The 15,363-nt window shown below is 53.9% G+C and overlaps 1 protein-coding gene across 1 annotated transcript; it reads left to right on the forward strand.

Moving 5' to 3' along the window:
* Window positions 1-1,645: 1,645 nt before the first annotated feature.
* On the forward strand, window positions 1,646-7,606 carry RIMS3 (regulating synaptic membrane exocytosis 3). The gene is made up of 6 exons (XM_037379827.1): window positions 1,646-2,964; window positions 4,430-4,571; window positions 4,701-4,813; window positions 6,458-6,559; window positions 6,677-6,816; window positions 7,040-7,606. Exons 1-6 carry the CDS (start codon window positions 2,745-2,747, stop codon window positions 7,250-7,252), a joined length of 930 nt encoding a protein of 309 aa, XP_037235724.1. The 5' UTR covers window positions 1,646-2,744; the 3' UTR covers window positions 7,253-7,606.
* The last annotated feature ends 7,757 nt before the right edge of the window (window positions 7,607-15,363 follow it).

Genomic DNA, 15,363 nt, shown 5'->3' on the forward strand with positions numbered 1-15,363 from the left:
AAAACGGGGCTGGCTTGCTGGAGAACTTCTCGGCACTCGCGGTGGTTGTTGTCGTTGCAGTGTGACAGCGGTAAGCGCTGGTGGGGGCTGCGGGCGCTGCCCCCCACCCCACGGCTCGGGGACGTGCTTCCATGGCAGGGAAGGAGGGGGCTTGCATGCGATCCAGCCGCTGCTGGAGTGTCGCGGTTGTTTGCTCTGGGAATCCAGGTGTTTTGCAGTATAGAAAATAGATGAAATGCAGAGTGGGAGGTGCAGGGAAACCTGGTGCCATTCCCTGAATCCCCCACCCACTGCTGGGGAACGGGAGCTGGGGGCAGAGGCAGCATCAGGGCCGTCTGTGCCTGCCGAGGATGCTGTCGTGGTGTTGAGGCCGCCTCGGCTGTGGGAGCTGTGGGCTCTGGTGCTTGGGCACGCTCTCCGGCCAAGCTGCTCTCAGCAGCGAGCGCTGGGCACCTCCCTGATCGCCCTGTTTGGCACCCGCTCTCCACAGAGGCCAGAAGCAGATTGTGAAAAGGGATAAGGGGTGAAATTACAGGCAGGGTAAAGAAAATCCTTCCTTTGGGCTGAGGAGCGTGCGCTCCGCTTCTTTTGCGGTGGATTATCTTTATGTGTGTTGCATTGGAAATGATCCCATTAGCGCGGTGCTCTCCTGATCTAATTTGCTTCCACCAGAGCCGGGTGCTCTCTGGGTGACTGAAGCATCGAGCGGGGAAAACAGCAGCCAGGAGCCTGGTGTGTTTTCCCGGCTGTACAAATAACGGGGCTCGGCTGTGGCACAGCTTTTCTTGCCCGTAACGCTGTGTAGAGAGGCCCGAGCTGGGTGCTGTGCCCAGCTGAGCCCTCGTGCAAAGGGATGTGTGTTTGTTTAGGCACAGTCTAACGTCAGGTTTGCAGGTGGGGAAACTGAGGCATGGGGAACGGGAGCGGCGTGCAACAGAGGGGGCCTTGGGGAAGTGGTTGGGGAGGCGGTTGGGATCCATTACTTGTGGCAGGCGCTTCCTAAAAGAAAACCTGGCCCCTGCAAGCAGCTGCAGCGGGTTTGGAGCTTGGAGGGTGCCTGGAGAGTGGCAAGTGGCGTTCAGAAAATGCTCATCCCTAAGGTCCCAAAGGATCCCAAAGCTCGGCACCGACCCCACTCTCGAGCAGATGCCAGTATAGGACAAGTGCTGCTGGCTGCTCTCGCCTGTCTCAGCTTGTGAATTTGGCATCATTTGTCACCGGCACATGGCTCTGCCGGGGTGGCTCTGGAGCCGGTGCTCACCCCATGCCCACAGCTTTATCCAAGGGGCTTGGGCCTTCGTGCAACTGTTTGTTCAGCAGCAAAGGCGAAAAAATCCCTTGTGCATGTGTGTGCACGAGGGGAAGCATGTGCTACGGTCGTGCTGCACCCCAAATGTTGCTGAATGCACGTGGCCATGCCGGGGTCCTGCGCAGGGATGAGCGTGGCTGGGTGTGAGGAGTGGGGGTGAAAGCAGTGGGTCACCACACGCTCGCCCGAGGGAGCCAGGGGCAGAGCAGGGGAGGAAAACACCAGCCAGAAGGGAAACATGGGACGGCTGCTGCTCTCTGGGAGCTCAATAATGATATTAATGACTAATCACCCACTTGCCCCTGTTTGCATCCCTTCTGTAATTGATAAATCAATTCAGTTCAGCAGCGCTGGAGCCAAGCCCGTGGCTCCTGTTGGGTCCCAGGCCAACTGTGTCCCTGCAAAACTCCCTCCCCTGATGGCAACAGGCAGCAGAAGCCCCCCCCTTGCCCCACTCCCCTCTTCCCAGCCATAACTTATCCTCTACTTTTGCAGCCATCTCTCTCCCTTGAAAGAGAAATATTTTTCCAGGCGCTGCCTCCATCCATTATCATAAAGTGGCTTCACTTGGCCTGGAGTTAATAATTCACCTTTCCTTGGAAGATGGATGCTCCCATCCCGCTGGAGTTTAAATATTCATGGGGAAGGGAAGGCAGCAACCGCTGTGCTGTGCGGGAGGTCTGGCAGCCACATCACAGCCTCTGCCACCAGCAAGCACCCCGGTCCCCAGCACCCTGGCACCCCGGCACCCTGGTCCCTGGCACCCCGGCACCCCGGGAACCTCAGCACATCTGCAGGATCCCTCTGAGCACCGTCTGCTGCCAAGGCTTCGTGGTGGACCCCAGCAGCAGCCCGGTGTGGTTTGGTGGGCCGGGGCAGGATCCGGCCCCCGTGGCAGTCAGCTATCTCGGGGTGGAGCAGAGGCACACGCGGAGCAGCACGTAGGGATGCTGCAGCCTCTCGGAGGAGGAGACCCACGGGAGGAACTTTGCTGGTTGTAATTTTGGACACCTTCAGCAGGGGTGGATGGGGCCGTACCTAAGCCTTGGGGTCCCCTTCTCCCAAGCCAGGCAGGTTGGGGACACACAGAGCCCTCTGCCCACCGGTGGGTCTCTCTCAGAGCTCGGGCTGGCAGGGCCCACGCCATGACTCAGCTGCACGGGGGTCCTGCACCCCTTCTCTCACCGCAGCCTGTGCCAACTCCTGCCCACACTGGTGGGGAAAAATGGTCCCGATGGGTTGTGCCGCCCGAATTTCATGGTTTGTAAGTGCCTTGGGGGACTGTCCATCCCTGTGGGGCTGCTCTGGGTGTGGCTGCAGTGCCGTGGCCAGTGGCACTGCCCAGCGTGGCTGGCCTTGACGCATCCCCTGCCTCCCCCCTGCAGCTGATCCCACCCAGCAGAGCCGGGGCCGGCGAGCGCGTGAGCGGCTGACCATGTTCAACGGGGATGCCAGCTCCTCGGCGGCCAGGAATGTCGTCCGTAGCTCCAGCATCAGCGGTGAGATGTACAACATCGAGAAGAGTGCGCGGGGCAGCGCCGACTCTGTCACCATCACTGCCAGCAAGAAGAGGCGCTCCAGCCTGGGTGCGAAGATGGTGGCCATCGTGGGATTGTCCCAGTGGAGCAAGAGCACGCTGCAGCTCAACCAGACCGGTGAGCCCCCCCGGTGCTGCCAGCCCCCCCAGCTCACCCCTTTGCTTTTAGGAGAGGTGCACGCTCCCGGCTGCCCAAAGCAATGCTCTAGCCACCCGTGTCTGATGAAAACACCTACAAAAGCCCATTGTCAATACCCCCCACCCCCACCCCGGCACACTGGTGCTTCTCCAGGTGCCAAAACCATTTGCAGACCAGAGGTGGGGACATTGCTGGAGCTCTGCCTGCCTGGGGGGTCTGCCCTCGGTGTGTCTCCCCCCAAAGTAACGGCCAGTCCTGGCTGCAGAGCTGCGGGCACGGAGGGAACTTGGAGAAAGGACTTGTCAAACGGTCTGGCTCTGGGAAATATTTAAATGCTTAAAATAGCTTTTTAAAGGGCGGGGGAAGCAAAAAGCTCATTTTAGTGCAGGCTTTTTCTCTAGTTATTGCTTTTTTATTCTAGTTCACGTTGGCATTTTGTGATTTGGGAAAAGTTAATTTGGAGCCCTCCAGCCCTGTGCATCTGAGGTGTTTCTGAAGGGGCGTAATTATCCCCAAAAGCCAAGCAAAAAGTGCCGGAGCCAGGCAGAACCACACCTGGGGATGGCAGGATCAGGACCCTCCTGGCTGCCAATGCAGCATCCATGCCGGGGCGGGGGGCTGCCAGGCTCGAGGGAATGCTTCCACTGAGGCAGCCCTGAATTAGCAGGACAAACCTGACTCCCCAGGAGCATCCGTGGCGCGGTGCTGACACACACATGCTCACGTGGCCGGAGCAGGGCTGCCGGTGATGCCAGGGCTGCCAGTGATGCCAGGGCTGCTGGTGATGCCAGGGGTGGATGCTCATGCCACACTCCTCCTTCTGCCATCTGCCCCCACCTGGGACACATGGCGGTGGGGATGGTGTAACTGCGTGGAGAAAGGGAGACATCAGTCCATGTTGGGGCTGTGCCCGCTTGTGGCACTGGGGGTGCCTGTCCCCTGTGGTGTGGGAACATTGGTATGTGTCGACAGTGCCCTGGGGATTTTGGAGGCTGGGATGTGGCTCTGCAGCAGCATGGGCCAGGCAGTGGGCTGGGATGGTGTCAGCATTTGTGAGCTGAGTCTTGCAGGTCTCAGCATGTGGGAGACGGCTGAAGGTGCAGGTGGGGCTCTCAGCCATGCAAGGGCATGATGGCATCAGTGCTGAGCGAGGGCTGCAGGGGGCTGGGGCTGGGACACAGGGCAGGGGTGCGGGCATCCCATGGCTCTCCAGCACAGTGTGTGTGGCACTGGGATACGTGCCCGTGCAGGGTCCTGCAGGGCTCCATCCCCAGGGAAAGGTTGCCCGATGAATAACGTACCGAAGGAAGGCAGGGAGCAGCACGTGGGAAGGCTCTGGCCATGCACAGCGCCCTGGCTCTTCTGTCTGGTTTGGTGCCTGTCCCATGGGAGGGTCTGGGGGCAGCGAGCGCTTCCCAGGCTCACCCCCTGTCTCGTCTTCCAGAGGGGGGCCCCAAAAAGCTGCGCAGCAACATCCGGAGGAGCACGGAGACCGGCATTGCGGTGGAGATGAGGACCAGGGTCACCCGGCAAGGCAGCCGGGAGTCCACCGATGGCAGCACCAACAGCAACAGCTCTGACGGCACGTAAGGCACCGTGGTGGGACGGGAGCTGGGGCTGGGCACCTTCCGCATGCTCCCGGGGGATCTCCCTTGAGACCCGGCAGCCCGATGCTCCATAAAAGCCCTTTGCTGTCTCTGTTCTCCCCGGCACAGGTTCATCTTCCCCACGACCCGGCTGGGTGCCGAGAGCCAATTCAGCGACTTTCTCGACGGGCTGGGGCCAGGCCAGCTGGTGGGGCGGCAGACACTGGCCACCCCACCGATGGGTGAGTGCCCGGGGAGCTGGGTGCCATCTCCAGCCCCACAGAGCGAGCGCTGTGCGTGCCTGGCGTGGAGCTGGGCACTGCGGAAGGATGCTCCAGCCAGAGGGAAGGGGCTGTGGGGTGGAAGGGGGCTGCGTGCTCCTCCCCAGGGCACTGGCTTCGGGCGGCAGGCTCCATCCTGCCAGTGTCCCTTGTGCTGAGCACGTGCCGGCTCGGTGCACGGTTTGCAGATGCTCTGGCCTTCCCCTGCTGCTCCCGCTGCCGCCTGCGCGATGGGAGGGAATGTCCCGTGCAGGGCTTGGGGCAGGACACCCGTGGGGGGAAGCAGCAGCTCTGCCTTTTCCCGAGGCCTCTCCTGCCCCTCTGCTGTGCACCAGCTCCTCCCAGCATCCCGCTGAGAGACGAGACCCAACAAAACGGCGTTTTGGTCCGGTTTTCCCTTTTAAATCCAAAATGCCTTTAGAAAATCATGCTTTTTTCCAGCCAGCAGCAGCGTGTCCGCAGCTGTGCCCAGGGCACACCAAGGTGATTGCCTGGTGTCCCGCTAAGGGGCCGGAGCTGCCGGCAATGGGGAGAGCTGCCCCAGGGGGGGACACAGGAACCAGGGCCCCCCAGTTCCTGCAGCACAGGGACCCACTGGCCCCACATAAGCTCCCGGTAGGAGGGAAGGGAAGGGGAAAGGGGGCAGTTGGACCCCTCTGGGTTTGCCCATCTGTCCTGGGAGGGGACACCACCCGCTCCCCCTGGGGCGAGGTCCTGCCATGCCGAATCCCTATGGATCCTGCCATCCCCCCCCCCCCATGGCATCAGCTTGTTCCTTGCACAGCCCCCAGCATTGGCCCCCGTTTGCTGTTGAAATGCCAAGTGTGTTTTGAGAACATCCAGGTTTGTTTTGCTTCTATTAAACCCCGCTGGGATGTCAGGTGGCCCCTTCCCCCCGCCCCCCACTCCCCCCCCGGGGCCACAAGGCCACAAGTGACAGGGACCCACCGGCCAAGGGACATAGGTACGTAGGAGCAGGACAGCGTAAGTGCGAGAACAGCTTCACACCAAGCTCCAGAGGTGCCCCGCCACGTTTTCTCCCTCTGCAGGGAGTGGGGGAGACCCTGGTGAAGCACCCCAGGGAGATGGGGCTGGTGGGTGCTGGCCCTGGTGGGGTGCTCAGCCACTGACCTCCTGCCCCAGCCTCTCCTGCTCTTGTCAGGGTCTCGCCTGTCACCCCCCGGCTGAGGGCATCGCCTGACCAAGGCACAGCCCCGGTTAATCCCAGCCCCTTTTCCCATCACGAGGGAAAAAATCCTCCTGCAAGGGTGCTGTGGGATGGAGCTGGCAGGGAGGAGGAAGGTTCTCACCTGGTTCTCTCCTCGCTGCTCAGATCCAGATGCCTCCACATCACCTTGGCTTTGTCCTTCCTCTAAAGTCCCAATAAATCACGCACCAGGTGGCAGGATGCTCAGTGTGCTGGGCGAGCGTGGGGAGCGGGCAGCAGCGTGGGAGTGCCGGGGCTGCCAGCCCTGGAGGTGACATCTCCCACCTGCTTTTTGGCAGCACCAAAAGGGAGAGCTGGTGAGGATGCAGGGCTGCGGCCACCCCTGGGGGGAGGTGGCTGTCAGGGAGGGTGCTGAGCACGTCTCATCCCTCATCTAGGTGATGTCCATGTCGGCATGGCTGACCGGAACGGGCAGCTGGAGGTGGAGGTGATCCAGGCGAGGGGACTTATTCCAAAGATGGGCTCCAAGTCCATCCCTGGTAGGTGGCTGGGGAGGGAGGGGGCTGGGGATGGAGGGGGAGCGATGGGGCCAGGCGCCGTGCTGGGACTGTCACAGGAGCCTGCTCCAAGTGCTTCTCACCCGTTTCCCAACGCAGCCACCTATGTGAAAGTTTACCTGTTGGAAAACGGCATCTGCCTGGCCAAGAAGAAGACCAAGGTGGTGAAGAAAACCTGCGACCCGTCGTACCAGCAGCCTCTGCTCTTTGAGGAGAGCCCCCAGGGCAAAGTCCTGCAGGTGACACACTCCCCGCACGAATATCTGGGGACAGGGAGGGATTAGGGGAGCATGGACAGGGCACCGAGACGCAGCATCCTCACTGCTGTCCCTCAGACCGCAGGCTCCCTACCCCAATGGTGGCAAGGTCCTTCTGGCCAGGCACGCTGGGTTCGCCGAGTTTTCCCCAAAACTCCCACCTGGAGAGCGGGGCAGCTCCCCTAACGCCTTCTCTGCCCTGCAGGTGATTGTCTGGGGAGATTACGGGCGCATGGACCATAAGTGCTTCATGGGGATGGCCCAGATCATCCTGGAGGAGCTCGATCTCTCCAGCGCAGTCACGGGCTGGTACAAACTCTTCCCCACCTCCTCGCTGGCCGACTCCAGCATCGGACCTCTAACGCGCCGCCTCTCCCAGTCCTCCCTGGAGAGCTCCACCAGTCCCTCCTGCCCGTAGGCAGTGGGTCGGTGGGAGAGGCTGGGAGGGGAAAGGAGACGTCCTGACCTACCAAAACTGTTAGTGGATAGCTGTAAATATCCTGTCTTTCCCCCACCCCCTCCCTTTTTTTTATTTTTTATTTTTTTTTTAAATCTCCTTCCCAAAACAAACCTGCTCTCCACGCTCCTCCCCAAGCACGCATCCCGGTGCGCAGAGGGGGATGTCGGAGAGGGAGCGAGGGCCGTGTGTTTTGAGGCAGGGGGAAGGAGAAGCAAAAAAACCCCACCACCCCACAACCCACCCCCCTCCCCATGAGGCAGACCGAGGGCTGCGAATGCCGACCGATCCCGAGACTGTTACCGCACCTCGTCCCAGCACCCCGTCGGAAAGGAATCGAAGCGACGCGTTTCTCTCCTGACCACCCGGTGAGAGCATCTCGGTCCGATTCATGCAGCGCCGCTGCCAGCAGTGTGTCGACGAGGTTTCTTTTCCTTTGATTTCATTTCCTTGCCTCTGAGGAAACGGTAGCTTTTTCAAAGAAAAAAAAACAAAAAACAAACCTCAGAAAAAATCCAACTCAGCACTATTATATTTTTTTTTTCCGAGGAATGTAGCATCTTCTATTATGTAGCTTGCCACGTGCTAACAACACACTCACTCTCTGCAATATCGAAGAGACTCCGGATTGTCCGGAAACATCTGCCAGTCACTTCCCATTTGTCCGTTTTCTGAACTGAGCAAGCACTTCTGGTGGCCATTTTTCTTTTTTTTTTTTTTTTTTTTTTTTTTTTTCGGTAGCATGTAGCCTGTGACCAGTGACATTGCCAAAGCAAGAGAGAACAGAAAAAGGCGTACTCACCTCACCCACGCATACGCTGGTCTTATCCTCGTGTTTCACCACTGACCGTGGTCTTGCACGGCCAAAGCAAGACCCAAAATACAAACTCTGTGATGCCTCACGTGAAAATTCAAGTCAGGAGAAGGTGACCTGACGGAGCAGGAATACCGTGATGCTGGTTGATCGTCTGCCTTCCAGCCCCTTCCTCCCACCAGGGCCAGCTCAAGGGCTGGGATGCTCTCCTCGGGTCTGGGATGCTCTCCTCGATACCTGAATTTCAAGTAGGAGCAGAGGGTTTGCCAGACCCCGCGGCAGGACGCGCCTTTCTCCAACTCTCGACTTGTTGGTACGCTACAGGGGAACATCTCAAAAGCATCTTCTGCTGATCTGGAATTCGGGTGACTGAGAGGTTGCGAACAAAGGACTAGATGCTTTGAATTTATTATCAGGATGAGTGTTTTGGGATTTTTGTTTGTATGTTTTGTTTGTTTGTTTTTAAAGCAGCATTTTGGTTCCCTCCGAGGGACCAGTTCTTGTAGCAAAACCGAGAATCACGGAAGCTTTTTTTGAAGGTGCCTAATGAAATTTGCTGAAAATACTCAGGGGAGACACCACTAGAAACTCTGGTTTCTTCATAAAATATACTTAACTAAATGACTGTCCTGAAGGATCATTTTCCAAAAGAGAGGAAAAAAAAAAAAAAACAAAACCAAAACCAAACCAACACACCAAAAGATGAGCAGTCTTGAGACTGGAAGAGGACAAAAGGTTAATGGGGAATTTTTACCAACCAGATGGCTCTGACCTTCAGTCTTTAACAGAAATCAACCCACAGCACAGTTGGGATTTTTTTTACTATTATTTATTGGCAAAGCAGAGAATTTCCCAATGCACAGAGCACAACAAAACCAACCTGTGATTCTCCTGGGATGCCAGGAAGGAGGAACCAGCTCAAACCTGTTGCCACAATGGAACAAAACCAACTGCAAAGGAAAATGTTGCGATGAAGCCGTCCCCTCCCCAAACCCAACCCCGGGGTGGGGGTCAGCAAAACTCCACCACTTGGCAGCAGGTTCACCCGACGTTGCCACAATTTTGGCGATGTTGTGTCAAGGCATTTGAGCTGCTGTTGTGGACTTTGGATCTTTACCAAATCCGAATCACAGCAGATCTCTCAGAAGAGAGCAGGCTGGCTGCTGCTGACGGGGGGATGGAGAGGGGTCTCCTTCAGGACCCCAACTCCCGCCTTGTACAGGATTAAATCCTTGTCTCCTAAAGCAGCAAGTGCTCATGTGAGCGATATGTGCCGATTTCCAAGGATGTGCTGAACGGCGACGTACAGGACTGTGGGATGCGCTAACAGTCTCAAGTGGTTTGAGGAAGCAAACTCGGTGCCCTGACTACTGAAACGGGAATAAACAATGGTTTGAACATGATGTTCCTTCCAGAGCACGAAGCAGTTATATGAGGACAACGATGTCTGGATGAGGCTAAACTTTCTCTGCCCCGGCGTGCCAGATTATTGAATATGCGTGAGGAAAGGCATCTTAAGTGGAAAAGCTTTCTGCTCCTTTAAGCTAACATTATTTACTTTTGCTTTACCAACTCTGTTTCAATGGAAAAATGAAAAATCTGCCTGTGGGGCACAATAATCATGTCCACAGGGAAGTGACATAGCAGTGTGGGCAGAGCAGGGAGCTCTGCGGGTATTTTCTGCTGGCTGGTGCGGATGCAGCATCCCACCCCCTTCCCCTTCCAGCACGGAGCTCGCTGGCTGTAAATTTCTCCAGCGAGTCGCAGAGCTTTACTGCTCCCCTTCTCCACGAGCTTTTCTGGAGAGAGAACAGACAGGAATGAAGAGCAGCAGGAACGCTGGGATAGCCAGGCGCGCACCCACAGCAGCAGGCGCCTGAGGTCTAGCGAAAGGCTCCCTAGTTCTGTGCCAGTTGAACAACCTGCCCTTGGTGGCACGTGGAAAATCCAGAGGAAAACACTATCATCTGGAAGGCACAGCTGGGTACTCCAGAGAACGGGGAAAACTCCAATATTTTGGCTTATTTTTTTACCACCGATAGACGGAGGCTGCACTGGAGGATAACCGCGTAGCTGACATCAGAACAAAGGGTACCCCGGTTCTTTTGCCGTGGCACGTTCTCGGTGGTGGCAATGTGATGGGCTTGTGGGAACGGGTCCTCCTGCTCGCTGAGAGCCCAGCAAGGTGGAGCCACCCTGCTGGCGACTTGGAATGAGTGTCACTTGCTCACTAGCCTCACTGAAATCCATCAAGACCTTAACTTCTTCACTGTCAGCACCGCGCCTCCAGTCCCCCCTGGGGAGCTGCTGCTCCATTCTCCAGGGAAGCATCTGGAGCAGGATCCACCTTACACTAGTGTGGAAAAACTAAACTGGGAGAAGAGACCGAAGCGTGCCATGTGTACATTGCATCGTTAGCTCCTTCTCATCTCTTAATCCACGAGACCACGTGTCAGACGTTTTCCCTCCACCAAAAAGAATAAAAGACACCCAGTTGCTTCCTACACACGACACACCAGAAAACCCACAAGCTTCTGGACTCCAGGGTTTTTTTCTGGGGGAATGTTTTATTGCAAAGGGCATTTTTTTTAATGTACTATATGATTTGCAAAAGGTGGCTGCACTGATTAGGTATTACGCATTAGATTCTCTCCTCCACCTTCCATCGTGAAGGGAAATTCAACCCATTGGACCTTCTAGATATTTTCCCCTAGAATGAATAATTAATATTAAACCAAATCAGCTTTGCAGCCCGTTTTATACCCAGCACTCCCAGCAGTAAGGAACAAGTTGCATGCAGCACCCACCTGAGACACAGAAGACCCTACTGTAGCACAGCTGACAGTAGATGCTGGTGTCAGAATCAAGGCACCCTACCCGAGTGATGGATTTTGCCAAAACAGCCTTGAAATGATACTTAAACATCCCCTAAATGCTAGTTAAAAAAAAAAAAAAAAAAAAAAGTCACAGCCACGCAGTGAAGCATGGAAAACACTACACGTTTTCAGGCCCAGGTCTGTTATCCCTGGGTTTTCTACAAGCCTGGAATGGGCTTTGCTTGCCAAAGTTGAGCGAAAATTCTCTAGGGCGCCAGAAGGTGGACCAGGCTTCTGGGCTCGATCAGAAATTAGCTCCTGTTTCATCAACGTTATAGCACGTTGAAAGCACAGGGAGAAGATGCTTAGACATAGCTTTCCTGAAATCCAGTGAGATACAGAACCAATTACCTAGCCAGCAAAAAGAGAACTAAACCTATTAAGTGGCTTTGGACAATGCCACAGAGCAACTGAGCTGGTGGGAAACATTCCCTCCACGGCCACCTTTTCCAGCTCTTCAAACCTCTTCTCCAGCACCAGTTACGGATGTAGCGCTCTATTGCAAATACGAGACCAGAAATTCCTACAGGAGTCGGATCAGGATTCCCTGTGCTGACAGGGAATCGCTTCTGTTCACTGTCTTACACGACTGCTCTAGCAGCGACGAGACCTGAGAAGTCAAGCCTGTATTTGTACACTTTAACACTTTTAAATACCTTGGCTTAAGTGGGCTTGCAAACACTCCACAGCGTTGAGTACGGTTTAAGAGTCTTTACTGATGCAAGAATATTTAGAAAAACAGTACCAGTGATGTTTTTTCAGGCATAAAGAGCCCGCCACCTTCTATTTTCTTCCAGTTCACTCAGACACTTTCCCAGATTGATGTGAAACGCTCGGACAACGCACATCTGCAAACCTCCTCAAAGGTGTGTGTTTGGGTACCGATTTGGAAAATAACTGCATTTTAAAGGTCAAGGAACAGTGTGCAGGCACCGTTCTTGATGGCTGAATTCAAAGTCTAAACGTGTTTTGCATCACAGATGGAAAAAAAAAAAAAGCTATTAAGAGATGGCTCTGCTTTCCTTTGGGCTTTCATGCCTCCAGACAGATCTGGAAAATCACCTGCAGTAAAAACAAGGTTTGCACCCTGTGATGTGCCAAAGGCATGACAGCCCCTTCCAGTGTTTCTCTAGCAAAGCTCTTTCAACTGGAAGTCTTCCTTCTACTTCATGTTCACAAGCATAGAAACCACCCCAACCCTCGGCTGGTTGTTAGAGGTGCAAGAATAATGTTGATGAGCTAAAAAAGAAGGTGGAAAGGCCGCCGAAAAGACTTCCTATGGAAAAAGAAGTGTCTGCAATAAGCATGGCTGGAGCTGGAGGGGTAGCGATGTGCTGTGCGTTAGACGAAACGGACTCAGTGAGCAGCCGGGACAATAAAGCTCACCTTAACCCAGCTGGTCCGTATTTGGGGAAGATGGAGGTTTTAAAAGTAGACTTGGAAAAAATGTACAGTAAAGGGCCTAAGTGTTTGTCTTGCTGTCTGAATAACCGCCACACTGTTTAACCCTCATCATCTGCCTTGGGCACAGACACCAGAGCGGAGCCCAGCAGCATCCAGGAACTCAGGAGAAAGCAGCTTGGTTTAGAGCTGCCCCCGAGACCCAAGAGCTGGTGTGACCACTGTGCCTGGAGCTCCGATTATCGGTATACCTCATTCTTTCTTTCTTCCCCCACTCCCCCCCACCCCCACCCCGCTTTTTTTTTTTTTTTTTTTTTTTTTTTTAAGAACCAGAGCTTTGTGCACTCTTCTCACATTCAGGTTATTTTTTGTTCTAACTGTGCGATGAAGAGCAATTACACGGGGTGTGCATTTACCACCTGCTCCCATGCTGGCTCCTGCCAGCCCAACCTCTGCTTCGTTTAGCACTTGCACTATTAATTGCTGAGCTAAAGGGCAAGGGAAGCAAGGGGCCAGGGTGCTTCTCTGGAGGGAGGGATGATGTGGCTGGACAGTAGGTACCCCCCCCTTTCATCCATCCTGTTACAAAACGTGTAGATAAACAGCGCTCCCAAGGCTGCCCCTTTGCCTTCGGTGGTGGTCGCAGTCCTGCTCGCCCCGCAAAGGGCCGGCGAGGAGGTGAGCATCTCACATGGGACTCACTGAGGACCGCGCTGCTGCTCTTGGAAGGGCACTAAACCCTCACGAAAGCTTTTGCCTGTAGCACGGATGGAGCGGGAGCCTCCGCAGGAGGTCGAAAGGGCGTCCCTCCAGCTGGAGGGCACGTATGGACCAGCGACCCCAGTCCCCAACAGGATCGCTGCCTGTATATATCTGCTAGATCCCAGTGCTCGCTAAAAAAAGAAAAAAAAAAGAAAAAAAAAAAAAAGAACTTTGTCCTAACGCTTGTGATGAGAACCGTGAAGCAATGCCTGATGTCAGGGGGCCTCTGGACGGAGCAGCGCTCCCCTCCTTGTACCCAGCTGGCCAGGGATGCCTCGTGAACGTTAGCACTTTGAAGTTGGTGGCCTTGTTTTTTTTAAAAGGGCTTGATCTTTTCATGCAGTTAAACCTGATTAATCTTCCCCATCATGTTGTCGTACTCCCCACCTCAAAATTAAGCTATGAGCAAGCACCTGGACTGTTTAAGATATTATCCAGGACTTGAGAATCTGTCATTAATCTCAGAAGTTTATGCCTCAAACGTAAAAACATATACATCTTAGTAACAACACTTAGTAAAGTAGCAGCTCCAAGTCTTAACTGAAGTTTGTCCTTGAATTTGATTACAAACAACACCAAGGGAAAAAAAACCCAACAAAACTAAACCTACATAAGCACACAGAGAAAAGCACCAATGAATTTTTCAGCAGCACCTAAACGGAAGCATTTGTCCTATCAAAAAAACCCCAAATATCAGAATTTATACTCCCAAACAAGACACACGAGGGATTTTAACTATACCTTACAAATCTTTAAACGCAGCCTATGCCTTTTAAATTGCATCAGCCCTCGAAAAATTATGAGGGAGCATAAAAGGGTCCAAGATATTTAAAGGTATAAGGTGATGAGAGATGCACCCAGAACAACTCAGCCAGCCACTTTTAACCATAGCCCTTCTCCAGACAGATGCTTCAGAAGGCTGAAACGAGTATCTTGACAGAGGTGCATCATACAAAAGCAATACAGCAAGCAAGGACACAGAATTCTATGCTACTTCACATTTCCCACCCTGAAGTCCCCAACAAGTTGCATTGAAAAGAATTCCCTAAACCGAGAGGGTCCCATTAGATTGGGAAGTTGCCGGAACTCCACGAGTTAATTGCTACTACAAGCCCAGCCTTCCATCTCTAATGAAAAAGGTAGCAAGTATCTCACCGTTTGAGTGGCACATGTCAACCTGACGCCTTTCTGTGTGCACCCGTTACCTACGGGGAAAAGGAGAGTTAGGTGCAGAACTCGTGCAGGACCACCACGCTCACCCCGGGGAGCTCCATGCTCCTGGAAGCCAGGATGTAATTGCATTAGTGAACACGTTTGGCTGCCTTCACCAGCCCACGCTTACGTTGTGATAAACTTTGCTTTGATGACAGATTCATAAGTTTAACAAACCCCACCTTAAAATCAAAGCGGCAGAGGGGTGAACTAGGGGGGTCCTTTAAGCCCCAGTTCCATGTTCAAGACAAGGGGATGGGCTTGTGATAGATACTTGAGAATGGTAATATTTAAAAAAAAAAGCAAATGGCAATTTTATACCTGTGTTATGTGATGTTTTATATGTGTGTGGTCTTTCTTAATGTAAAACTCTTGTATTTTTGTGGTTTATATGCAGCAGGACTGATGGCTGTGAGGGTGCACGCTATTTTGTAAAATATTCTTAGCCAGTTTTCCCCAAGGAGGAAAAAAACTGAATTACTCACATTTTCATTGGCTTGTACCTGCATGTACAGTATTGGGGCAGCAAGTGAAGATGATTAAAGCCAGCTTGAAAACTTTTTCCTGTGCTTGAGTTGAGCTTCTCAACACACCCAGCCTAAAACCATGTGTAGCTTAAAAAAAAAAAGCCAACCCTCCCCATGCCAAACAGATATGCTGGGGAAGAAGGGAGGAGAATGAAACCCTCTTTTTCTGAAAAGAGCAGGTTTGGACTTGAGGAAAGAAATACCATCATCAATATGCAAGTGGAGCACCATCCGAGCAAGGCTCACGCAAACAGCTGAGCCCTCTCCCCTGCAGCTGCACACAGCCACCCACAAGCCGAAGGAAAACTGGCCTCTGTGTCTGTCCCTTCGGTGACTCCTAACCGCCCCCCCCAAGCCTTTCCTGTTCTCACTGTTACCACTTTTCGTTAAAGCTTAACATTTACCTTTTTGGATCGGCCTCGGTCAGGTTTTGTTGGACACGAGTGTGAAGCTGCAGCCCTAATAATTGAAGTTAATAAT

This window comes from Falco rusticolus, chromosome 3 (assembly GCF_015220075.1).
Source record: "Falco rusticolus isolate bFalRus1 chromosome 3, bFalRus1.pri, whole genome shotgun sequence".
NCBI lineage: Eukaryota > Metazoa > Chordata > Aves > Falconiformes > Falconidae > Falco > Falco rusticolus.